The 25,982-nt window shown below is 44.0% G+C and overlaps 1 protein-coding gene across 1 annotated transcript in view; it reads left to right on the top strand.

Annotated features, from left to right (window-relative positions):
• Positions 1-747: 747 nt before the first annotated feature.
• Positions 748-25,982, top strand: part of REST (RE1 silencing transcription factor) — a 39,972-nt gene continuing 14,737 nt past the window's right edge. The window contains exons 1-3 of the mRNA XM_088450836.1: positions 748-954; positions 11,326-12,204; positions 18,972-19,055. Coding sequence (XP_088306962.1) covers positions 11,328-12,204; positions 18,972-19,055 — 961 coding nt within the window. The 5' untranslated portion in view covers positions 748-954; positions 11,326-11,327. The remainder of the gene's footprint in view (positions 955-11,325; positions 12,205-18,971; positions 19,056-25,982) is intronic.

Here is a 25,982-nt window from a genome sequence, read left to right as displayed (position 1 = left end):
CTGCGGTCTGGTTATTCAAAAACAGCTTACTCTCGTGCCTGAATCCTCATACACAATGTCCAACATAAAAATGGCACTAGGAGACGTCATAGATGTAAGAACGCTTGTTTTGTAATAATGACATTATTTCAATACATGCCTTTTTGCATCTATGACGTCTCCTAGTGCCGTTTTTATGTTGGACTCTATATATATATATATATAGTTTGCCTCCATGGAGATAGATGTATAAGAATTTTTAAAAAAGTTTATTAGTCTATTATATGTTTAAGTACAGAGTTAGATACAAGAAAAAAAACATTGGTTCCAGGGAACCAATGTTTAGATCTAAATAATGTTTTATATTCAATGTGAAAAACATTGGTTCCAATGTTTTCTTTCGATGATCCATCTCTAAGGGTGCATACTCACCTGTACGTTATCTGCCCGATTTGGCTGATTTAGCCCAATCGGAACAACAAATCAGTGATATTGTGCAGTGTGTATGCCCAATTTGCGCGTACCCACGGTCGCATGTGATATTGTGCAATTGGCTGTGCTGCACGGTCAATCATACGCTATCGCATGTGACCCTGTAACGGGGGACGGAACAGTGATTGTTCTGTCTTTCATTACATCTTTCAAGTGTGTACCGGCAATCATGCGATGTCCAGGGTGAAGTCAAATAGCCGTGAACATCGGCACGATTGCCGGTCGTTTAGGTGTGTGTACCCAGCCTACTGTCAGGGGGAGGAGAGCAGCAGTAGGAAGAAGCACGCTGAGCACTGGCGGCGGGGGCGCGCACGCTGGCGAGTAGTAGTGGCCGTGCGCGCTCCCTGCCACCGCTGCACAGGAGAAGGGAGGGGGGAGTGCGAGTCGGAGTGCTGCAGCGTGTGTAGGAATGTGAGAGTGGACTCAGACTCCCATACCGAGAACGCCGATCCGTCCTTCGGGAGACACGGTGCTGAGTAGAAGGTGAGCGCGAAGTCCCCTGTTTGCTTAGCTGGTGAGGGGTAACGCGGAGCTTAGTTGGGGGACTGCAGTTGAGTAGAACTTTTGTGCAGCAAGTGAGCCCAGGCCAAGTCACAGGAGGCGCCCCACTCATACACCATATACCTACACGAACACACCCTATATATCCTACATCTACTTACACCCTGCCCTGTGTGTGCAGACAGACGCTCCTGTAGCCGCCGCGGTCGCTGTCCATAGTTAGCCCTCTGGCTGCTGCTGGTGATAGGCGGCGGCGCTGTGCCTGCTGGGAGAGGCGCTGTCCAGGGCTGATCTGGGCACCTCTGCAGGCGGCCCTTCTGTGCCCACACCAACACCGGACATTGTATAGGGGCTGATGCGTTGGGCGCCCGTTCTCTGCAGCTGTGTTACATCCCATTAACAAGGGGATTGTTGTGCACACACAAACACGGGGGTCGGTGGCTACTGCCCCTGGTGGCGGTGCTGATCACTAGCTCCGGGGATATAGGTGCTGTTGGCACTCCGAGAAAGGAGTCTATAAAGTTAGGTATCGGTCATGCCCGCTGTCACCGCATGCTGCGATCTGCATGGACAGCGCCGTGTATGTGTGCACGGTTACGGGCCATGGACTGCGGGCGATGAGTGCGGCTACTGACGGTCACTGCGGCGTGTGGGTAGCGTTGCACATTTCGGGAGGATAAGCAACCGGCAGACGGTACTCTACACGGAGGCCGGAGCGGGCGCTGAGTCCTCGGGTGTCAGCACTCGCTCAGTTAGAGTGAGAGAGAGAGAAAATGGCCGGAGCCGTCTGTAATCTGCTTCGACAAACCTGCACCGTAACATCCGGGTAGCTGGCAAAAAAAAGTTTTGAACAGCAGCACCCACACTAACTGCTTAAATAGTCTTTAGAGGTTTTTGGTGAACTGGAAATTCTTCTGAACTCTTGTCAGACCTATTGCTATTTATGGTACTTGTGTACTTTACGGACTCATTGCAGAGAGAACCCAATGAATGTTTTAAATGGTACACGAGTACCGAAAGTTGTCCCCACCTAAAGAAGAAAGTTGTCCCCTTGCGGGCTTGCTGTGCTCGCCACGATTCGGGCTCGCCCCAAGGTTATATTCCCCCTCTATGCCCACTTGGATGGTAGGGAATGACGCTGGACACTGGAAATGATGCTGGACACTGGCTGATGAGTTCAGGGTCCTCTCTGTGAAGGGGATTTACACATTACCATGATTGGTGGTAATAGTGTGTGTAGCACACTTGGGTTCTCTCTGCAATAAAGTACACAAGTACCCTATTTATATTACTTTTCTGTGTAATTAGCAATATGTCCCACTGGGATTGGTTAATAGGAAGTGCTTTAGGTGACATCTGCAATAAATAGGGAATAGTACATATGCTGTATGTACAGGGTCTCACAGAGAAATCTGAAATGACAAGTGTTCCATGGATCCAAATAAATGTGCAACTGATTGAGGGGAAAGCAAATTACATACTTGGGACAACTTTGTCCAGTAGCATAGGAAGTTCTTCCAACTTAATGAAAGTTTATTGAATCCAATATAATATACTTAAGGTGCGTACACGCGGTACAATCAGATAGCGATATCTATATCGCTGCCTGATCGTCCTGCTGGTCCCTATAGTAACCTGGTCGAAATCGACCAGGTTGACCTGCATGCACGGCCGATGGACGATATCTTTATTGTCTGTACGTGCCCATGCATCGGAGGTAGTCGGTGGGTTGGAAGGGCCCAAAAACTGTACGATATTAACGATATAATCTATCGTTCATATTGTGCATTTTTATCGTACCATGTGTGCGCACCATTAAGGCAATAAACAAAACTGCACAAACATGAAATTACCTATTCATTATCAGAGGTCTATTGGCCCCCCAATAATTAAGTAATTCATAATTGCTCCATTGCGGGATACATCTGGCTCAACAAGCGAGTTGTCCCCATGGTCCCTAAAGCTAAGGATACACTAGACGATATGTCGTCTGATATAGCGGATAGGGTGACATATCAGCCAGTGTGCATTCCCTCCCGCACGTCGTCAGCAACGTTGCCCAGTGGACCTGCATGCAGGTCCGACTGGCGATACAGTTGGCGGGGGCCATGATGCCAAATCCAGCATGGCCCCTGCTGTTGCTGCCGGCATCGGCAATTTTGTATGCACTTGCCAATGCCAGGACCTGCCACGGACGACATTGTGCCGGGTACACATTGATAAATTTGTACTTGGCATAACACCTGCAGTTATGCCCATAATTAGTAGCGACGTAACTTTACACTGCTGGGTGAGCCGGCAGTATTAGTGCCATGCGTGACCCAAGTTCACGCACTTGCAAAGTGCAGGCAGCATGGGCAGAGGGATCCTGACTTTGCAAACAGGTGCTCCTTCCCATAAGAAAGATCTGGGGGTAAATTTACTGAAGTGAGTTTTAAAAGTGATGTTGCCCATAGCAACCAGTCTGGTTGCTATGGGCAACATCACTTTTAAAACTCACTTTAGTAAATTTACTCCCTGGTCTCCAGGAACCAATGCCATTGGACTCTGAAAACTGTAGGTTTTTGGAGTTTGTCTAATATTAGTTGACCCTTTTGGATTCCTAATTATGAATGGGTCCTTTACTAAAAACCTGCGGAAACTTGTGTTTCGTCATGTGCTCAGGAATAGGCCCATAATCTCTACTGCCAACTAGAGCTTTTATCCCTAGTGGGCAATAACCAGGTTACCATCATCTATATAACCTCACTTTGCCATTTAAACCTTCCTGTGCGTGTGGTACAATCTGACAAGAAGGTAGTAGCCAGTTTGTTAAACCATTATTATTGGTGCTTGACACCCCTGATCTTGCTACAGGCCACTGTTGGGAATATTGCAATCCGTCTTAATTGGCCTCTATTTATAAATAATCTTTCTTACTATAGAATGATGGACTTCAAATTGTTTGAAAATTACCTTCCATTCCTGACTGAGCAACAAAAACTGCTTCTGGGATTATTGCAGGTGTATATCCTGCCCATCATTAAATTAACATACTCCTGTGTGCTCCAGACCACACTGCCAAAAGCACTGCTTTTATCTATAGGTGGTAGCACTTCTAATGTTGAAATAACGAAGGGCAAGTGATTACCTATTATATGGCTTCTTCATGTTGCCTTATATTTTGATGAATAATGAGAAAGTGAAAGCAGTTATGGGTTATTTGGCAAATTACATCAGATTTATCAAATCATTGGACTTTCTGATGCCTAAATGTTAAGGCCCTCATATATCTGCAATGTATTTGGGGTAATTCCCCAGATGACGGGTTGGGGCGTCTGTGAAATCCAACATGTTGGATTTGCCAATCCCGACCAAAATATGATTGGGATCAGCAAACCGGGAATTTTTAACATGAAGAATTTCACCTGTTCCCCGACTGATCGGCTATCATCGATGGGCACCGACCGGCTTTTCCGACCGGCGGTTCCGGTATGTAAACACTGATTTAAAAGGACAATTAAGCAGATTTAGGTTGCAATTCACTGTTTGCATGGACACAGGACAACCAAAAGCAAGCTACATCTTCTGGGGAGCCAGCTAATGGTGAACAAAAACATCTGCATATACAGTCAGATGACTGCTTGTGTCATTGTCTGACCATGCTGTTGGAGCTCCATAAAATGATTTGGATGTTTAGCCTTGGCCTACATAGATTTGGTCACCTTACAGCTGTGCTGATGGGCATAGGCAGAATCGGCCAGTACATGGCCAGGTTATCTCCGTAGGCCTTTTGCTCAGCAAGTAGTTTCCATTAAAAGCTTGCATTTGTGTGGCCCTGAAGCAAAATCTCACCAAGGGCATCTCCTCAAGCATCCACAACCCTGTTCTGTATTTCATGAAAACTACACCAGCAGTTTATCTTAAAAAAACTAGGATATTAAGAAAATTATAAATATGCACACCTGCAGTCCAATGTATATGTGACTGCATGTTGGCTGTAATTGATCCCACATTCTCCTGCACAGAACTAAAGGGTTGATGTACCAAGCAATGAAAAGAGTGGTTGAAATGAACCTGTGGATAATTGCCCATAGCTACCAATCAGCCTTGAGGTATCATTTTAATAAGAAAAAAATGGTAGGTAGAAGCTGATTGGTTGCTGTAGGCATCTTCTCTACTGGTCAAGTTCTCCATTCTTTACACTTCTTGATACATTAAACCCATTATTCCCCTTATGCAGAGTTCTATTGATCTCTGAGGCCAGACTGGCCACATCTATACACGTAGTTTCATATCCTTGGTGAACAAGATACTTCTGAAAACAAACATATTTACGTGTACACACAACTCTACATAGCCTGCAGTTCCATCAACATGCTCTTATACTTTGCGCACAGGCTAAATTTAATAAGTCGTCCAAACACAAGAATAAGGTGCACCTTGGTCAGGAACAGATGAATATCTTTTCTCTTTCATCCACTAGGGGACACTGGAGCTTAAGACACAGGGGTATAAACTGTGTTAGACTTGAGCCTGACACTTCAAATTTATTTAGAAGTGTGACTGGCTCCTACCCCTCTGACCCATCAGCCCCAGTTTTAGAAATGTGCCGGATGGAGCTGGTGACACATTGAGCTGGCTCTACAGCCTTTGTGATTTTATTATTTTTAATTATGAATTCACATAAGGACAGACAGAATGCCTGCACCGTGGGAGCTGCTGGGATGGACCCGCCATGGCTTACTGCGGCCGCTGTCCTGGAGTCTGGGGCTCTATTAGAGAATGAGTCAATGGACTCTGGAGACCACCTAGCTCCCCTGGTCGGCCAGCAGTGGTGAGTATGTCCTACCACACTTGACTAGCAGGGGTGGTGGGGTTGCTAGGTCAGCGTGCAGCGGTAAGTGAGCTGGGACCTCTATAAACATGCCCCTCAGTAGACCTAACTACTATTAGGGTATTCTAACTTAACGGCTCTAGCGACTTTATATTCGGGTCTTGGGCTGGAGGGCAGTGGTGTGTCTAATCCTGCTTTGCCGCTTACTGGCCAGCGCTGGGAGGATCACTCCCAGCTCTCTATTGGTCAGTCACTCCTGGGGAGACAGCTTCCTTTCTGCTAGTGCGCGCTCTCCTCACAAGAAACGGTGCCATTTTATCTCCTGCGCACATACAGATCAGTGCTCACATTCTGCTGCTTTATTAGAGCACAGCTGCCTCTCATTTCTGCAGTTATTTATTACAAGGAAAACAGATTGCTTCAGTAGCCCAGTAGTGAGACACTGTTTCTACTGCAGGGGTCTGGTGGGTTTATTGTATTACACCCTTTTTGTGTGTATTATTCCCCCACCCCCCTATATCACTGTATTCTTTCTGTGCTATTTCCACCTATGTGCTATCTGTAGTCTTACCTACATAGCACTTTACCCTTTAATAACTGCACGATTATGTGTAAGTGTGTATGTCCTGTCATACTTTTGTGTGTGATGCACTGGGGGCACAATGGCAGGAAAAGCCTCAGATATGAGCATTTCCCAGAAGGTGTTTGCTTGCTCTAAATGCAAGAAGATATTTTTAAATGCCCAATCTGAGGGCTCGGCACTGTGACTCCTGCGTGTCTGAGAATTCAGTCCCTACTGGGGCTCAACTTAGTCAGACTATAACTCCGCCTTGTGTAGCCACCTTAGCTGGTGTAGTGTCTGAATTGACTACAGAGTTGTCGGCTTCCCATAGGGAACGAGGTGGGAAGGAACCAGTGCTACTAACTTGTTTTCTTCCAAACGACTAAGCCAGCCTGGGCCCAAGGGCTAGCTCGTTCCGTTTAAGGGTTGGTACAGATAATTGGGTCCTCTTCTAGAGATTAGAGTGCCGCAGGTCGCTCATCTAAGAAAAGACTCCTACTGGAGGTACTTGAGTTGGGGGAGAAATTCAACTCTGTTTGCTCTTCCCAGGAGGAGGGTGGTGAGTGTTTTGAGAAATTGGACGAAGAAGATTTGTCACAGCGTACGGGTGCACTGGGGGTTGAAGCTCATATCTTTGCAGTTCGTCAGTTTCTTCAGATCTCCGATTCGGAGCCTGTGGAGTCTCCGGAAACCTCGTTATTTGGTAGACTAGCTGTTACTTTCCCCACTTCGATCCAATTAAATGAGCAGTTGACTGCAGCTTGAAAAAATCCGTATAAGAAGTTTCAGATGTTCAGGCATTTTTTCTCTTTTACCCTTTTCCCGCAAATAATAGGGTCAAATGGGAAACTCCTCCACCAGTGGATCCGTCGGTTTCTCCGTTCTCACAGAAGACAATTCAGTCTGTCCCAGGGGCCATGACTTTTTAAAGGAAAGCTCTGAGCGTAATTGGAAACTAATCTCAAGTCCATGTACATGACAGCTGGTGTTTTACTCAGGTTGGCTCTTGGGTAAACAAAGTTGTTGAACAATGGGAGGGACAATTAGTAGCGGGTCTGTGGTCTAATACTCTGCGAGCTGATCTCCTAGCTGAACATATCTGGGATTCCGCTATTTACCTGGGTGATGTCTCCAGAGATATTGGTCAGGTAGGTTTCACAACCCTCAGCAGTTGCCGTCCGCCGTACCCTTACACATCAGCCATCTAGGGAAGGCTGATGCATAATCCAAACAAGTTGTAGAATCCCTCCCATTGACTGGGGATATCTTCTAGGGTACCGAACTGGACAAATGGATCTTACTGTCCACAGGTGGCAAGAGTACTTTCTTGCCCTCTTCTGCAGCTGATCTGCGACGGTTTTACTTGGTCCTTCCTTTTGTTCTTTTCGTGACCTCACCATGTTTCGAGGTTAGAGCTAGAGTTGCCTAGTCTTCAGTAAGAGGTGGATGAACCAGGGGTCGCCAACCCGGTGCTTCCGTCGTTCGTACCCTAAGCTTGCTGACAAACCGGTGGCATGACAGGCTTCAGTGCCACCTGGGAGCTACACGATTTGTGCCAGTTTGTTTCAGTTCAGGGAGATTTGGTTCCGGATTTGTACCAATGTTTGGGTTTGCAATCTTGTATTCCACGGATACAATATAGTTTTTCTCCTCCCACAGTTCATTTTTATTTAACCGCAGGTCTGCCAGTTGCCCAGTAGAAGCAAGCCATGTTGCAACGAGCGATCTCCAAGCTTTTGACTTCCGAAGTGTTGATCCCGGTCCCAGTCCATCAACGCACTTAAAGATTCTGTTCAAATCTGTTTGTGGCTCCCAAGCCGGATGGTTCAGTACGGCCTATTTTGAATCTCAAATCATTAAATCATTACTTGAATCCCTACACTGTCTTTGTAGGTCTGGAAGCTGCAGAATTCCTAGTGCTCTTGGACATCAAGGATGCATACTTGCACATTCCAATTTGCATCAGGCATTCCTCCGTTTTGCCATCAGGGAGTCTTTTTTTCAGTTTCAGGCACTGCCCTTCGGATTGTCGTTGGCACCCACGGACTTTACCAAGGTTATGGTGGCAATGATTGCCCATCTCAGGTCCCTGGGAGTGACCATTGCCCCTTACCCTGATGACGTTCTCATCAGCGTTCTGGATCAGGTGTCCCTCACACGTCTCTCAACCAACATGGCTGAATCTTCAACTTCCAGAAGTCCAACCTGGTGCCATCCCAACGCCTCCAGGTTCTGGGGACGATTCTGGACACTCCTCTACAGCAAGTGTACCTTCCAGCGGACAAGGCTCTAGACCAGCCATCTCTTGGCGGGTCGCTGCTTCGGTGTTTGGGACTGGATTCTCCTAACTACTGATGCCAGTCTCCGAGGTGAGGGTGCAGTGGTATTGGACAACGAAGTTCAGGGCCGCTGGTCGCGCCAGGAGACGCTCCTACCACTCACCAATCTAGAGCTCAGGGCAGTCTATAATGTCCTTCTGGTTGCGTCTTCACTTCTGACTGGGCTGCCCATTTGGGTACAGTTGAACAACGCCTCAGCTGTGGCGTACCGTGCGTGAATCCAGCCGCATATTACAGTGTGTAGAAAGAAACGCAGATGCGATCTACGCCATGTACATCCCAGGAGTGGGAAACTGGGAAGCGGGTTATCTTAGTCGCCAGGATCTCCATCCCGGAAAATGGGCTCTACACCCATAAGTGTTCCAGCAGCTCATCCTTCGTTGGGGCAGGCCTCGCTTGTTGAGAACTTCTTGGGCTGTACATAGGGGTACTTCTGCGTTGCAGATCTGCCGTATGGCTACTTGCTCCACGGTACACATTCATCTGGTTTTACTGTTTTGATACCTTTGCTGCCACGGACTAAAGTTTTGACTGCAGGGTTTTGCAGGTTTATCAGCACACTCCCACCTGGGAGGGAAGCTTTGGGATATCTCCAGTGTCCCCTAGTGGATGAAGGGGAAAACAGGATTTTGGTACTTACTGATAAATCAATTTATCTGATTCCATAGGGGCTACCCAGTGCTGCATTACGTGCCATTGTTCAGTTTTTTTTTTCTGGTTGTGACTGCATATTGTTTGTCTGCAGTGTGTTTTGTAATTTCCTCTTCTATTTGGGTCTTTGGACTGTTTACGTGTAGGTTCCTCCTTCTCTGCATTTTCCTTCTCTGTTGTATTTATCTCCCGTCTCAACGCGGGCTCAGTTTTTTTTCTAACTGGGACTGATGGGACATTTAGGGGGAGGAGCCAGTCACATTACTAAATAAATTTAAAGTGCCAGGCTCCACTCTAACAGTCGTTACCCCAGTGTATTAAGCTTCAGTCTCCTCTGTGAAATCGAAGCAATTAATATATCTGTAAGTACCAAAATCCTGTTTTTACTGAATGTGCAGCTCGTATCCCTTTGCATAGTTCCGATCTACTAATAAGTTTTTATTGCGGTCTGTTATGCTGTACCCCACCGTCCACTATAAAGTGATTTGTACCATTGTGTTTGAATGTAAACTACAAGATGTTCATTTCTATAATCTAAAATGACTCGAAACTTAGGCGCTAATCCCGTTCTGTTATGATGTTGTTAAAAAGAAAGAAAACGTACCATATAAATAAAATTTCCCTTAATTAGATGCTTTCCTTTCTTGACACGATGTGAAGGTGTCAAATTATAGATATTAATTTTTCATGTATAAAAGCTAAAAGGTGTGAAAACGCAATATAGTGTAATAAAATATAATACACTTTAATTGTTAATAAATCCACAATATCTTAAAAACAATCTAATTCCTAATACATAAGGTGATTTTACAGAACTATTTAGGTTACCTCTTGCCATTCTAAATCACTTGTTCTGGTGTTCTTCGGCTACTGGACCGCCAGTGACAGCACACCAGTTGTTAGAGGTGCCCGATATGCTGGCTCCCCCACCTGCATAGCGCTGCATGGGATCGTACATCGCATCCCCAGATCAACTAAACCTGCAGTAAGATCTGGGGGTGCGATGTACGACCCCCACGGGTGCACGCACTGGCCAATAATATGCCCTTACATGGTGCGATCTAGCAGCAATATCGATCCCAACCATCGGATCGGCTGCTTTATCGCTTCATGGCCCTGATTCAGACCTGCTCGCAGGGTCTGTGGGCGTTTTTTTTTTTTTTCACGCCGCTCGCAAAGCTGTGGGCGTCCACCCACAGCTTGTGCGAGCGGGTTGGAAACCGTTGCGATTATCGGGACCATTGGGCTTGCGACGAGACTCTGGGGTAGGGTCTCTGCTTCCGCAAGCGCCGAGTGGACTCCCTGCTCTAATGGGGAACGCCTGCGTTTGTGCAGCCACCCCCCTACCTGCCTACAAAACGGGGCGAGCTGTCACTCACCATCTATAGCCGCCCTGTCTATTAGCGAGCTCCTCAGCGACTGAAGCTCAGTAGCTCGTCGGGGCTCACGCATGCCGGATGCGGCGCATGCACAGTAGGGAACCATCGAGCCGCTTGCGAGCGGCTCTGAATCAGGCCCCGTGTGTGGACACCTTAAGCCTTATTCAGAAAGTAAGTGTATCAAATCTTACTTCTAGTTTACTGCTTTTATATCCTAAATTACTTCACATGCATTAGTTTACTGCTGCTGAGATTTGCTTCATTATGTTTCTGATATTGTGAAGTCTTTATTGTACATTTTAATTATTTTCCCTCCTCCACCAGAAAAGCATTGAAACGTTTTTACTTTCAGGTTAGTGAGATTTTCTATAGTGGTAGGGGGCAGGTTAAATGTGAAAATTAAATTTGCTAACATGCAGAAATGTAAAAAGAAACTCTTCAGTATTTGTGATAAGCTTAATTAAAATCGTTTCACACTGAAGTAATTACATTTTTTTTAAGTGAATATAAGTATTGCTTATTATGTCCAATATATCTGGCATCTGACAGACATTTGAATGATTATATATTTTTTTTGTTTGTTTTTCTCTCATTTTTCCCCTGTAGCCATGGCTACTCAACTAGTTAGCCAAGCTAGCGGCAGCAGCTTATTCTGCAATAGTGGATCATTTGGCATTAACGATGTGTATGGCTTACATGACCTTTCTAAAGCAGAGATGGCAGCTCCTCGATTGATCATGCTAGCAAATGTTGCGCTGACAGGAGAAGTTAGAGATGGTTGTGCTGATTATGCCTTAGAAGAGGACAGACAAATGGCTGAATTGACAACAGTTTATGAAAACAGTTTTTCAGATAGCGATAATGAAAGAATGGAAATTGAACAGTCCAGCTTGGAGAATGAGTCGGGCATTTTTGAAACCATGGAAGTAGAACCTTCTGAAGTGCAAGGAGAGAAGTCGTTTGCCCATCAAACTGCTCCCCATGAAACTAGCTCTGAAGGGGAACCAGAAAAGAATGTGGAGACTACGTCTCCTACTGAAGACAAAAACAAGTGTATAAAAAGCAAGCCTTTTAGGTGCAGACCTTGCCAGTATAAGGCAGAATCAGAAGAAGAGTTTGTTCATCATATAAAGGACCACAGTGCCAAGAAATTCATTGACCACGACACCAACAAAAATGTTCAAGATTCTACGTCTTGTGCATCTGAAGAAGTGGATTTTTCCAAAGGACCAATCCGATGTGACCGATGTGGTTATAACACCAACCGATTTGATCATTATTTGGCACACTTGAAGCATCACAATAAAACTGCTGACAATGAGAGAGTTTACAAGTGTACCATATGTACTTATACCACAGTCAGTGAATATCACTGGAAGAAACATCTCCGTAATCACTTTCCAAGGATTGTCTATACATGCTCACAATGTTCTTATTTTTCTGATCGGAAAAACAACTATATTCAGCATATAAGAACACATACAGGTAATATGTAAAACATTAAACTGTATTTGTAAACCTGGTAAAAAGTAGTTTAATTTAAAACTTTCTGATACTCCTACTAATCTTGCATGCCAAATCTGTGACACCAGCTTAAAACATGCTTGCACATAAGTTTAATGCTCCACAGTTGTGTGCCTGTTGTCCATGAACATATCCGGTCTAGACAGTCCCTATAAACCAACACCCAGTAATAATCTGTGCAGGCATCACATGTCTAAATTACTCCATTTGTTGTACTTGCTGAAATTCTCCATAAAAACCTGTAACATTGTAAAATAAAAAAGTACTTTTAAAAGGAATAATAAAAAAAAAAAGTTAGGAAAACAAAAACCAAACTACAAGTTATATTTGGGGCCCTTCAAACAGCAGAATATTGACCTATAAAATGCTGAAAAACTCATGCATAAATAAAGTAACAAGCTAATGCTGGCCATATGGGGCAACTGCCCCATTACTGCACAGATATGTAGGCTTGTCATATCCCTTTAATTTGGGGACACATATGAATTACACAGGCTCTGTCTCTGATTAAAACCAGATGAAATGGAGACTTGAGGTCAGCCAGCCGCATATTCTGTGTAATTCATATGTGTCCCAAATTAAAAAGGATGATATTGCAAGCATACATATATTTCAATCCAACTACAAGGTCCCAGTGATGTCGGAATTAATCTGATCTCTTGGCCCAAAAAGGCCTGATCTCCTCCAGTTTGGCCACCATGGTGTTGTCAAATTGGAATTTGTTTCTGTTGCTCGCCACTCACAGGCTTATACAACTATCCCCAGTTCTCTGTGCACAAGCATACTCGTATTTCAATGTGTTGGGATACAATTGTCTTAGGGGTACTGAACTGTGTCCCCACATTTTTGCCTCAAATTAAGGGTTTTCCTTTTTTTCCACCTAGTCTGGATCTGCAAACTAAAATCTGCGGCTACTCCAATTGAGACCTAATAGGCCAGATGTATTAAGCTCTGGAAAGTGGAGACTGATAAATTACCAGCCACCCAGTTACTAACTGTCATGTTGCAGGCTGTGTTTGAAAAATGACAGTTAGGAGCTGATTGGTTGGTCGTTTATCACTCTCCACTTTATCGCTTCCCAGAGCTTAATATATCTGCCACTATGTTAGATTGATGCGGATTTGTAATTGAATATGGAAAAAGTTGCGGCTGTGGTTTTTAAATTGCATTAAGCAATTTTCATCCAACTTGCAGCTTATTATTGAATTGCCCTCGCAGTATATTCATTCACTGGAGGCAATGAATAGCAAATAATGCATCATCCTAATTTGCTTAAGAGGCTCTTACACATTAGCCAATAACATAAAGCCATATAGAATAACATCACAGAACATTTTTTAATTTAACATTTATTTCATAACTTGCCAAACTATATTATTTGAGCAAAACATATTCCTACACCATGGACAGCGCAGATTGTCATTTATTACAATAAACTGTTGCTTGGGACCACCAGTATCAGTTTTGGCCTCTGACTCTTAATAGATTGTAAACTCAAAATTCATGCTTAACTGTGCCTGCTACAGGTGAATGTATATGATAGAGGTGGTGTTGATGATGTAACTTCTGTTTACAAGCCTAGGAAAAATAATTTTGTCTGATATATTTTCTGCCATTTCTTTCCAAGCCACCAATGAAGTTGTACCCTGTCCCCTAATCGTGTTAAATATATTGCTTGCAACTAAGTAACTGTTGTGATCTTAGAGGGTTATCACACCTTAATAACAGCATAGCTTTGCAGAAGATAACGGTATTATGGGGAAAAGGAGGCAAGCAATGCAACTGTAATTACATCACTTGGTGAGTAGTTACAGAATGACTTGTGCTATTGTATAAACAATAAAAACACTTGTAGCAATATAGTGTTAATTGTAGGTCCGGAGCTGGGCAGACCGTAAAAAGGGCACTGTCACAGCGGCCCAATAAAGGGCGTGAATGGAGAGTATCCTTAATATGCGCCCTCTTTACGTCACTCTTGAAGACGTGCCAAGCACTTATGGACATGCTGGGCTGCCCCAAGCTCTCTCCTCGCTGTGAATAGATGCCGTGCGCATGCATTGACGGTGAGCGCTGCTCCGCAATCCCCTTCCTCCTCCTCCTCACTGTGGCTACAGGTTGAGTCTCCCATATCCAGAATGCTTGTGACCAGGGGTTATTTTGGATAACGCAATTTTCCGTATTTTGGAATATTTGCATACCACAATGAAATATCATGGGTATGGGTCCCAAATTTAAACACTGAATGCATTTGTGTTTCATATACACCTTATACACACAGCCTGAAAGTAATTTTATGCAATGTTTTTAATCTTGTGCCTTTTAAAGTTTGTGTACATTGAATCATCAAAAAGCAAAGGTTTCACTATCTTGGTCATGCTAGAAATATTCCGTATTTTGGAATATTTGGATATGGGAGACTCAACCTGTGTGTGTATGTATATGTGTATATGTGTATGTGTATATATATATATATATATATATATATATATATATATATATATATATATATATATATATATATATAATTAGGGATAAAGAAATGATGGGTAGGGGAAGAGTGGACTTTTCTGTTTGCAGTTGAAGGCAAATTTAATTAAAGGCTGATTTTTGAACATTCAGTTGATCATCAGAGAATGTATGAAGAGGCTCGAAGTGTTTTGCTGGGATGGTAGCATCTCATTTAATGGCTGATAATGGGCACTCTCAACATTTAACTGCAGAATACAAAATGTTTGCGGTCACATCTGCAACAGTTTCTATTATCACAGGATCCATAATTATACTGTTGCCAAGGCTGTAAACATGCTGTGTACATATGTTCATATTATTTTGCAGCTTTTCCACCTGCTGGAATTATTTGAAGTTATAAGCAATTTCTGTACCCAAGAAAAATGGTTCCTGCATTTGCTACATTTTGGATAGAGAATTTTATACCATAAACCTCTAAAAGCTTCCTCCCCTTGCATAGGCATGGGTGAGATTCTTCTGGCACTGTTCAGTGCAGGCTCATCAATCATCTGCAAACTAGCTCAACCTGATGTTATCGTCAGGTTGACCAGCATGTTTGCACGATGATAGATGCCTAAACGACCAGCAAGTATGAGCATCGCTGGTCGTTTTAGACATTTTTGCAAACTATTGAACGATCATAACCTCTCAACTTAATCATCTAGTGGATGAGCACCTTAACTGTTATAACCAAAACAAATAAAGCAACTAAAGTAAACTAAACACAAAAATAACTTGATTCTTATAAAAACCTGCTATAAAATTATGGCTATTGCTAGTACAGTAAGTGTTAGAAGACGATTATGAATTTGTATACTTTTGGACACCAGCCGGTCAACAAGAAAGGAAATTTGTCTATATTTAGAGAGATTTAGAAACATTTGAGTAATTTATTTTGTAATTTAGTTGTGTACTATGAAATATATACGAATCTATGCAAGGTCAATTCAAAACAATATAGAACATATATCTTACCTATGTGCACTACAAGTCACGTTAAACAACGCGCGAGCGCCATGCAACTCGGTAGCACAGAACTTCGATTTGTGCAACTTTTTACCTTCAAGTGCATCTAATTCACACAGTGAGGCAAATAGGACGCTGAAGCAGCTTCTGCTGATTTAAATTATATGCAGCATATCAGAACCTGCTTGTGGATCCTATTTGCCTCACACTGCGAATAAGATACATTTGAAGGTAAAAAGTCACAAAGGCTATTGTCGTGATTGGGTGAAAAAGATGCTTGGCGCTAGCAGTTGCATGGGACCCCACAAGCTAAGAGGGGCTGTTTTGCGCTACTGGAATTGGAGGACACATCTGTACTACATAATAAAGATCTACTGGTTAAAAAAAGAAAAAAATCTATATCTGAAGAATGTTAAGTACACTACAGTGCTGTATATTTTGGTTTAAGGACTCCAATGACAATTTTTTTTTAAAGTAGAACAACATTTACAATTACTTCATGATGCCCCAATAATCCTGTGTTTAAAATATCAGATTTAAATGTAAATAAAAAAAGATTGTACTTTTTTTTTTTTTTTTTCTTTTACACACAATTTTTGACCTGCTTCATTGGACATCTGTACACATCTCAGCTTTCTTTTATTTTTTATATTTTTTACCTAATTTGATTCACTGTGGGACAACTTTATTTACAGTGTTGTTGACACCACATTATACCAGCAGCCTCTTTTTGACAATATTATTGCTGCTGGCAGAACAATTTTTTATTTCCTCATTATGTAATCTTTATACTGTTGTAACAACTGCAGCAGTTTAACTGTCCTAAACAACTGCCGATTGTTTATAATTTTCAACTGATCATTTGCAAAAAAAGAGTGGTGCATACAGTACATAGCGTTCCCGCTAGGCTGTTTTAGCGGGGCGCGGCGCCCTGCCCTCCTTCTGGAGGGCACAAAGCACCCTGCCCTCCAGGAGGAGGGCAAAAAGCACCCTGCCCTAACAGCCTGCGGGAGCCGTTCTCACCCGCGGGACGCAGTGTCCCGCGGGTGGAGAAACATGCGGTGTCCCGGTCACCGCCGGAGAATAGACGCCGAGCGCATGCGTCCGGCATCTATTCTCCCTTTCTGCAGCGCTTGGGGGCTGCCCGGCATGTCCGTAAGCGCCGGGCACGCCCCCAAGTATGACGAAAAGGGGACGCGTCTTATAGACAAGCCCCCTTTTCATAACCACGCCCCCTTTTCGGACGCGCGCTCCTTCGGCGCGCGCACAAGATTGCCCTCTCTAGCTCCGGCGCCCTGCCTGCCGCCAGAGCTAGAGGGAACACTACAGTACATATGGATCACCTGTTTACCATAAACCTAAATTCTCCTGATTAGATCAGTGGTGGTTGTTGCAAAGTGAATAGTGTTTTATAATATTAAAAAAATTGTGCTTGTTTACCCAAGTCCTTAGGTTGTTCCTCTACTATATCTTTATTCTAGCCCAGGGGTGGCCAACCTGCGGCTGTTTTGTTTTTCCGATGCGGCTCGGCAGACCCCCACTGGAACTGTCAACGTTTGCCTCTGAAGCGATTGGAGGCTAAAGACGCCTCTGGTTGCTTCAGAGGCCAGCGTTCCCAGTGATGCAGTCCAGTTAGATCCAGCAGGAAGTCGCAGTGACGGAGGGACTCTGGAGTCCGGACGGCATGGAGCGGTGCCAGCATGAATACAGGGGTGTGGGCGGGATGGGAGAGCTAGTACTTGGGGCACGACTACAGGGTGCATTGCAGAAGGGGCACAGCTATAGGGGGCATTGCAGAAGGAGCAAAACTGCAGGGAGGGCCTGCATAAGGGGCACTACTGCCTGAGAGCCAGTGGGGGAGGCAGTCTGAGAGCTGGGAGGATGATGCCTGCTTTCATGCTTATGGGGGCAGGGTGGGGCTTTTGAGATCTCCGGTAGTGGTGATTGGAGTGGCATATGGTGGGTGGCTGTAATGGCACATGAATGTGGGCTGGAATGGCAAAGGAGGGGGCTGGAGTGACACATGGAGGAGCTGAAGTGTGTATTATGTGAATCTTACTTTTTCAATGTATTTTATGTGGATTTAGTTTCTAAAATGTATTATGTGGATCTGGCTTTCGTAGTGTATCTTATGTGGTTCTGGATTTTTCTTTCATTTCAACAGTGAAAAAAATTATATTGGGAAGATTATGTAAGTTGTGTATTTTCAATGTGCTGTGCTCACCCCCAGCGTGACTAAAAATGGGGGTGTGACACAAGGTCATGCTCCTGCAAATGTCATACCAAATGCGTTTGCACAAAAATGGGACGTGACCTTGTGACAGCTAGGCTACGCCCCTTATTTGCGCGTGACCACCCGCAGACTCGGGAGCTCTTCTCTTACGCAGAGGGCTCTCATACTGTGTGTGCACTCGCAGTGGCTAATTTATGCATGCCTATGTAACTCAGTTTAAACGGACAAGCATGTCTGCATTTTTCTGCCACCACCCCCAAACACTGACAACCTGTCAATCACTGTGCAATGCATTCCGAAGTGCGTCAATCGCAATGTGAATGCAGCACATGCGCAGTGTGGCTTATATGCATGCGCAATGGTTAACAATCGCTAGATCTGCTTACCTAATCGCCATTGCATTCATCTCTGAATCGGGCTCATAATACCGACAGTCGGGATGCCATTACCTGTCAGAATCTTGGCGCTGGCATCCCGAGAAGGTAAGTACTGGGGGGAGGGGGAGGGTTAGGTGCACGCGGTTGGGGAAGGGGTTTGAGTTTATGCAGTTGGGAGAGGTGGAGGGTTAAGACACTGACCGACAGATGTCAGTATCCTAACCCTGTCGGGATTCTGACCCCGGGAGTCTGTACCAAACCCGCTCATACTGGGTATAGCTTATTATTTACATTGTTCACTATGGTCCAAACTTGCATGAAAGGGATTTTTATAATATGCTTGGGAATTGGTGATTAGTTTATACGTGTTGGCAGTGTGGGTAGGGATTTTTCTGTTTATGCATGGGTACAGCTGGACAACTGCTGGCTAAACTGAGCACAAGCTCATTACATCTCTCTAGCAGTCATACTAGATTCTAAACTGATCTGACAGCAAGTGAGCGCAAAATAAATATTCAGTTTGAATGTTTCTCTGTTTCTGTCTGTTTTTAGAACAATAATTTCATATCTTTTTAGAAAGTTTTAAAGCGGTTTGAATTATTTGTCTGTTGTAGTGTTTTAAATATAAATCTGTTTTATTTTAGGAGAACGACCTTATCAGTGTATAATTTGTCCATATTCAAGCTCACAGAAAACTCATTTGACCAGACATATGCGGACCCACTCAGGTTGGTTGTAATATAATATACACATGAATGACCTGCAGGGACAGTTAAAACAAAAAAAAAACATTTCAGTGTGACTATAAGGCATCTAAGGTATGCCAGTTTTTTTTCTTTCCCAAATAGTTTATCACAGTGTCCAGCCATCACTCCACTTGTTGCACCAAAAAATATGACTAGGAATGTTAAAAGTAAAGTTTACCTGCAGTTATACAACAGGACCTATTCAGCAAGGCTTTTGGTGCTTGTTTGCCCGTTCAGTTTTTGCTGTGGAGGGCTACATTAGGTAATGGTCTGATAAAGCCTTCGTGGCCTTTCAACTACTGGCATCGTCTTTGACACTATGCATTGGTCAATGAACCAAACCTAAGATGCAGGGTAGCCCAAGAATGCACATTTCTTTTAATCTTTCTTTAGTGGTTCATCATAGCAGCTTTGACCTTGCTCTGTCTGTCACAATTAACTCATGACTTACTCTGGAATTGATAATGGAGTTCCATATAGATGATAGATGTTGGAAATAATCATGCCGTAGTAACGCATTTGACATTTCACTCCCCCACATGTGTAGAAATGCAATCCCTCCCTCACACCTGTAGTAACACATTACTCACTCACACCTGTAATAACTTATTCCCCTCACTCACCTCTGGAGTAACTTCCCCTCCCTCACCTCTGTAGTAACACATTTTCTTCTCACCTCTGTAGTAAGTGTCCCTAACACTACACTCCATACTGTACATTTACCCACTAACCCTGAACCTACTACTATATGTTTACTCCCCAACCCTGCACCCAATACTGTGTCCTTATCCCCATAACCCTGGACCCAATAATGTGACCTTATCCCTCAACACTTAACCCATAAACCAGCACCTACTACTATATGCTTACCCCCCAGCCATGCACCCAATACTGTGTCCTTAACCCTTCACCCAATACTGTGACCTTACCACATAACCCTGCACCCAATATTGTATCTTCACCCCCAACCCTTCCCTCACTATTCAAATAGGGGAGTCACACCAACTGCCAGTGACGTATAGCAGCACTTGGGATGACAGTTGGTTTTTGAATATTAAACTGTTATACAGCCACAATGAGACAGTCAATCAGGACATTGCACAGGGGAAGCAGTCGGGAAGCCGACGGACGGAATCCCGACCGCCGGCTTCCCGACTGTCTAATCCTGGCAAGGGTTAAATGACAGGCGTCGAGATCCGAAGCCCCAAAGGGAGGGTTAGGGGGGTGTTAGGCTAGTTTACTTACCTTTAGCACAGTCGGGATCTTCACCTCTGCTGGGCTTCCGTTGTCAGGAATTGAACAGCCGGTGGTAATTCATACCGATCCCTTGCACAGGGGGAGGACACATTTTAGCCCTTTTCACCTCCTTTAGGAGTTGAATTTCAAAAACTCCATCCTTAGTGGGCACCTACGTCATGGAAGGAATATACTGCCCGATTTTCATGTTTCTAGGTCCAGGGGTTTGGGCTGGGCATTGATCAGTCAGGGAAATTTAGATTTTATTTAGATTTAATTATGAATTTTAATCTGTATATTATAATAAAGAATGGAGTCCCCTAGACTTAACCTACTGTAAATAAAACGAAAGTATGGGCACAATTGGCTATGTTGGCTCCTAGATATCAGTTGTTGCATCAGTTAAAACATCCAAAAACCCAGTTAAAAAACATTAACCCTAGACATAAGTGGGAAGGAGAGGGGTGAAATAAGTGGTGGATGTGAGAATTGGGAATGAGACAAGGAAACAAACAATTCATAAAAACAGACCACAAACGTCCATATATTGTTAATTACAGTGGTATCCCACTAGTATAGCTGATCCTGAGAGTATGTGTCCTATATATGACATGGGAATGAAGTTATGATATTGGTAGTCACACAGAGAAGTAGAGACAGCAGTCAATTCAATTAAGATAGCGAATACAGAGCAATTGAGTCCTATGAATGTCTCTGTCCCTGACTCGGGCTTCCGGCATTTGTCAATCTTTTTCCAATGCATGTAACACAGGTAGGTAAGCTATTAGATACACTACTTGTATGCACACAGATTTAATTGACCGCAGTCAATTCAATCAAAATAAATTACATAAATTTTTTTTCCCCAAACATTCACATTTTATTTGCAACACAGAGTAATTGAGTCCTATGGATATACGTGTCCATATGCTGGACATCCAGTATATGCAAATCATTTCCCAGTGTACCACAATTATTAATGTAAATGTATATTTGTTCAATAACTGTGCCACATGTTATTTATATTGCAAGGATCTCTGCAATTAAATTGGCTTAACCACTTGCCTGGCACAGTCGTTTCAGATACAACCATACCAAACTGGGCTTTCCCTGACATGGTCGTATCTGATAAGACTAGTCAGAAAAGTTCTGTGGACCGCTGCTGGAAGATCATGTTCTAGCAGTCTCCAATCACAGGAGGACCTCCTGGTCCCTCTGCAGACTTTGTCCCTCCCCGTGGGCCAGCGCCGTCGCACCCACCCCTGGCGGCTGCAAACAGGACAGAGCAGCCGCCGGGAAAATGGAAGCTAGCAGCACTGACAGCCCAGCGTCTGTGCACCCACTGGGCAGAGAAGGGTAGCACTGCGTCGCTGTCCTCACTCCCTCAACTGCTAGCAGCAGCCTGGCGGCTGCAGACAGGTCAGAGAGGGCAGCGCTGATGTTGCTGTCCTTCTCTCTCTCCCCCTAGCAGTGTGTATATGTATATATATATGACACACACGAGTACATCTGTCGGGGGTACGTGATGGTCCGGCGTCCGCAAGGGGTTCTGGCTTGCATTGCGGGGGTCCGGCAGGTGTGTGGGAGGGTCCAGTGGCGTCTACACGGGCCTTCCGACACTGGAAGAGAAGTAGCTGGTGAGAGAGTGGCTGCAAAGCCACTCCCATGGCGACAGTCATTGGACAGTGACCTCATGACACCAGGGCACGTCATGATGTTATGGCACATCCAAAGTATTCTGGTTTTATTTATTTTTAACATTGATGTTATAGGTCACTTTATTTTTATTATGGCACTCCTGTACAATCAAGACTCTATATAGGGCCTCTGCTTAGAGATGGTATACTAGGGATTAGAGATGTGCGCTGACCCACATGTTTTGGATCTGGATGTCCCCAGGTTTTGGATCTGGATTGGTTTTGCCAAAACTCACCACCGTGTTTTGTTTTTCGGTTTTGGATCTGGATTTTTCTTAAAAAATCATAAAAACAGCTAAAATCACTGAAAATGGGCCTTTTTTTGTTCCTACAGTATTAACCTCAATAACATTTATTTCCACTCGTTTCCAGTCAATTTTGACCACCTCACAGCTCATAATATTGATTTTTTTTTTCATCTAGTTAAGGGCCAAAAGGTTGCATCCAACTAGCTGGCTCAAAACCGAGTGATAAATAGAGTTGAGGACTGTGTAAAGATGATGGTTGGGGTACCCCTTGAGCTTTGAGGAGTTGATAATTTATACAATCACTGGCTGAAGTAAGAAGAGTTGATACTTGATAAATTGGCGCAGCCCCTGGCTAAAGAATTGATAGTTAATTGTTGATGCAGCCTCCAGGCTGAGTAGTAGTGGAATACAGAGCTATGATTAGGAAGGAACCAGTCCTGCAACAGCCTTGAGGCCTGGAACTCTTGGCAAGTTGTGGCCATTACAGCCTTGAGGGCTGGTGAGGAGTGATGACAGGTGGCCTTTGGGCCGTGAAGCAGGATGCGGCCTTTGGGTCATGTAGCAGCCTTAAGGGCTGAGAACCTTTGGCTGAATGTCACTGTTGTGCGATTTGTGCCGTTGGGTTGACACAACAAGCAGCAATTGGTTCAGAATTTTCTGGACATAAACCATAACATTAAAAATGTCAGGCAGCAATGCCCCAACCAGCACATAATGGAAATAATAAGGTGCAAGATGGAGTTGTCCTTGGGCCCTCCAACCCACCCTTATGTTGTGTATATGAAACAGGACATTCACAGTTTAACAAACCAATCACTTCAGCGACAAGGACTGCCACTTGTGGCTGAAATGATCGGTTTGTTTGGATACCCCACAAATCAAGCTGCCAATGCGCAGTGGACATTGGTGGCAATGATCCCATACACAAACTGGCTTTACAATACATTAGATGTCGTCATCGTCATTTCCATCAGTGCATCCTCCTCTTCACACAATATGAATTTGTCCCCAATGGAATCCACCGTTACAGACGCTTCTGTATTTTTTGGACGTAACATCCTATGACGATCACTGACCAGGTTTCCAGCTGCTCTGAAAACTCTTTCAGAGTACACACTGGAGGGTGGGCAACTTGTGTACAGCAAAGCCAGCTTGTGTAAGGGACTCCAAATTGCCTCTTTTTCCAGCCAGTAGTGAAACGAATTGTCTGAAATGCCTATTTGGATGCTATCCCTAAAATAGTCATCCACCATTCTCTGAAAGGTGACCGAATCAAACAAAGTCATGGTAGACATGTCACTCATTGTAGGTAGTTCTTTCAGACCCAACCAGATGTCATTAGATTTTGCTGACTGATCTGCATCATCGCCAGCAGTGGGTGTCTTAGGAAAAGTTAGTTTTTTCCTGGCAGCTGTAGAAACTGAAGGAGGAGATGCTGCCGTGTCACGTTCTGCTTGAGCTGACATTTTTTTCATAACCAGCTCTTTGCATCTTTTCAGATTTATGTCAGTCAGAAAGAAAGGCACAAGGTGTGACTTAAACCTAGGATCAAGTATGGTCGCCATATATAGTGATCTGATTTCAAGAGATTGACGACCCTTGGATCCTGTCAAAGTGAATGAAGGGCTTGATCTACATGTCCCACACACTTAGCGGAATCACTTTGTTTCAGCTCCTCCTTCAGTTTCTCCAACTGCTTTTTGCAAAAGTCTTATTAGGGGAATAACCTGACGCAAGCTGGCAGTGTCTGAACTAACTTCACGTGTGGAAAGTGCAAAGGGTTTGAGAACCTTGCACAACACAGAAATTATTCACTACGCTTGACTAAGGTGCATGCCCGCTCCTTTCCCTATGTCATAGACCGTAGTGTAGCCTCGGATGGCCTTTTTCTGCTCCTCCATCCGCTGAAGCATATAGAGGGTAGAATTCCTCCTAGTTACTACCTCTTGCTTCAGCTGATGGCAGGGCAAATTCAACAGTTCTTGCTGGTGCTGCAATCCTCGACATGCAGTTGCTGAATGTCGATAATGTCCAGAAATCTTTCGGGCCACCGAGAGCATCTCCTGCACACCACTGTCATTTTTAAAATAATGTTACACCACCAAATTCATTGTGTGAGCAAACCATGGGATGTGTTCGAATTCGGCCACATGTAATGCTCACACAATATTGCTGGCATTGTCAGAAATCACAAATCCTGAGGAGAGTCCAAGTGGGGTAAGCCATTTTGCAATGATTTCCCTGAGTTTCTCTAAGAGGGTCTCAGCTATATGCCTCTTTCTGAAACCGGTGATACACAGAGTAGCCTGCCTCTGAATAAGCTGGCATTTGTTATCTGCTGTTTGCACTGTTGGAGGCAATACACCTACCCAGTGGGCTGTCGCAGTCATGTTATCTTTAGTTTGCCCAGTCCCACTTGCCCACATATCTGTGGTTAAGTGGACAGTGGGCACAACGGCAGTTCAGAGGACATTAATAAGGGTTTTTTTAATGTCCTTGTACAGATTGGGAATTTCTATTCTAGAGAAGTGGAATCTAAAAGGGACATGGTAGGGGGGACACATGACCTCCATTAACTGTGTAAAACCCATTGCATTAATGGTGGATTCTGGACACGCATCTAATACCAGCATAGCTGTTATGGTATCAGTAATCCGCTGTGCAGCTGGCTGTTTGGGAGCAGCTTGGTGACACTGGACTGATTATTATTTTTTTTTTGTCCCCAAAGTTTCAATTTAAATACCCTTTCCAATTTGATGAATGCGCTGCAAGTGATGTAACAGGGAAGAGGTTCCAAGATGGTTAAGGTCCTTACCTCTACTCACTGTTATATGGCAACGGTTACAAATGGCTTGGCAATGGTTGTCCAGATTTGGGTGGAAATGATGTCACACATGAGATGTGGATTTTATGGTCCTTTGCCAAGGCATGCCAACAATGGGATTTTTCCCACCATGGGCAACAGCTGTTGCCTGTTTGTGATTTTACAGTTTTTGCACAAACATCCTCATCAACATCCATGTTGTTATCGCCAACTACATAAATATCCTCCTCATCCTCCTTGTGCAATTCCACAGAAGCATCCTCGATTTCAAAATGTCAAAATGTTGATCCCCACATTTGCAAAGGGCACACAAATGGTGGAAGTACGATCCTCTTCAAGTACATTATTAGAAAGGTCAGGCTCACACATGGCAACCGAGGACACACTTGGACACTCCTCGGGGATCTGTGATTTTTTTTGGAGACCATTTTTTTTGGTACCACTCTATAAGCAAGGCCTTATCCTTTCCTTGCCACTTCGTGTAGTGAATGGCATATTGCCAATTTTATGTTTATCTAAAGCTAACTTATGGTGCATACACACGATCAGATTTTTTCTTCAGATATGGACGATAACGATTTAAAAATCGTTCATATCTGATGAAAAATCGTTCATATCTGACATGCCTGAACGATGGACGATCAACGATGCGCGTTCCCGTTTGTCAGATAACGATATCTGACATCTGATGGGTTTGCAGTCAGACTTGGACGATTCCATTCATTTTAATGCAGTTAAAAATCGTTCAATCGTTCAAATCGTTCAAAACTTTGGTCAAATCGTCCAAATCGTTTAATCGTTCAGTCGTTCATCTGACAAATCTGACAAATCTGACCGTGTGTACGCTCCATTAGCTTTTAGATAATTTTTTTTTTTTTTGGCCTGACTTGAGCCCTGGTTCATA

The sequence above is a fragment of the Taudactylus pleione genome, unplaced genomic scaffold, assembly GCF_031769625.1.
Source record: "Taudactylus pleione unplaced genomic scaffold, aTauple2 ptg000529l, whole genome shotgun sequence".
Lineage (NCBI taxonomy): Eukaryota > Metazoa > Chordata > Amphibia > Anura > Myobatrachidae > Taudactylus > Taudactylus pleione.
Note: the sequence above shows the minus strand (reverse complement) of the source record. Positions and strands in the feature narration are given on the sequence as shown.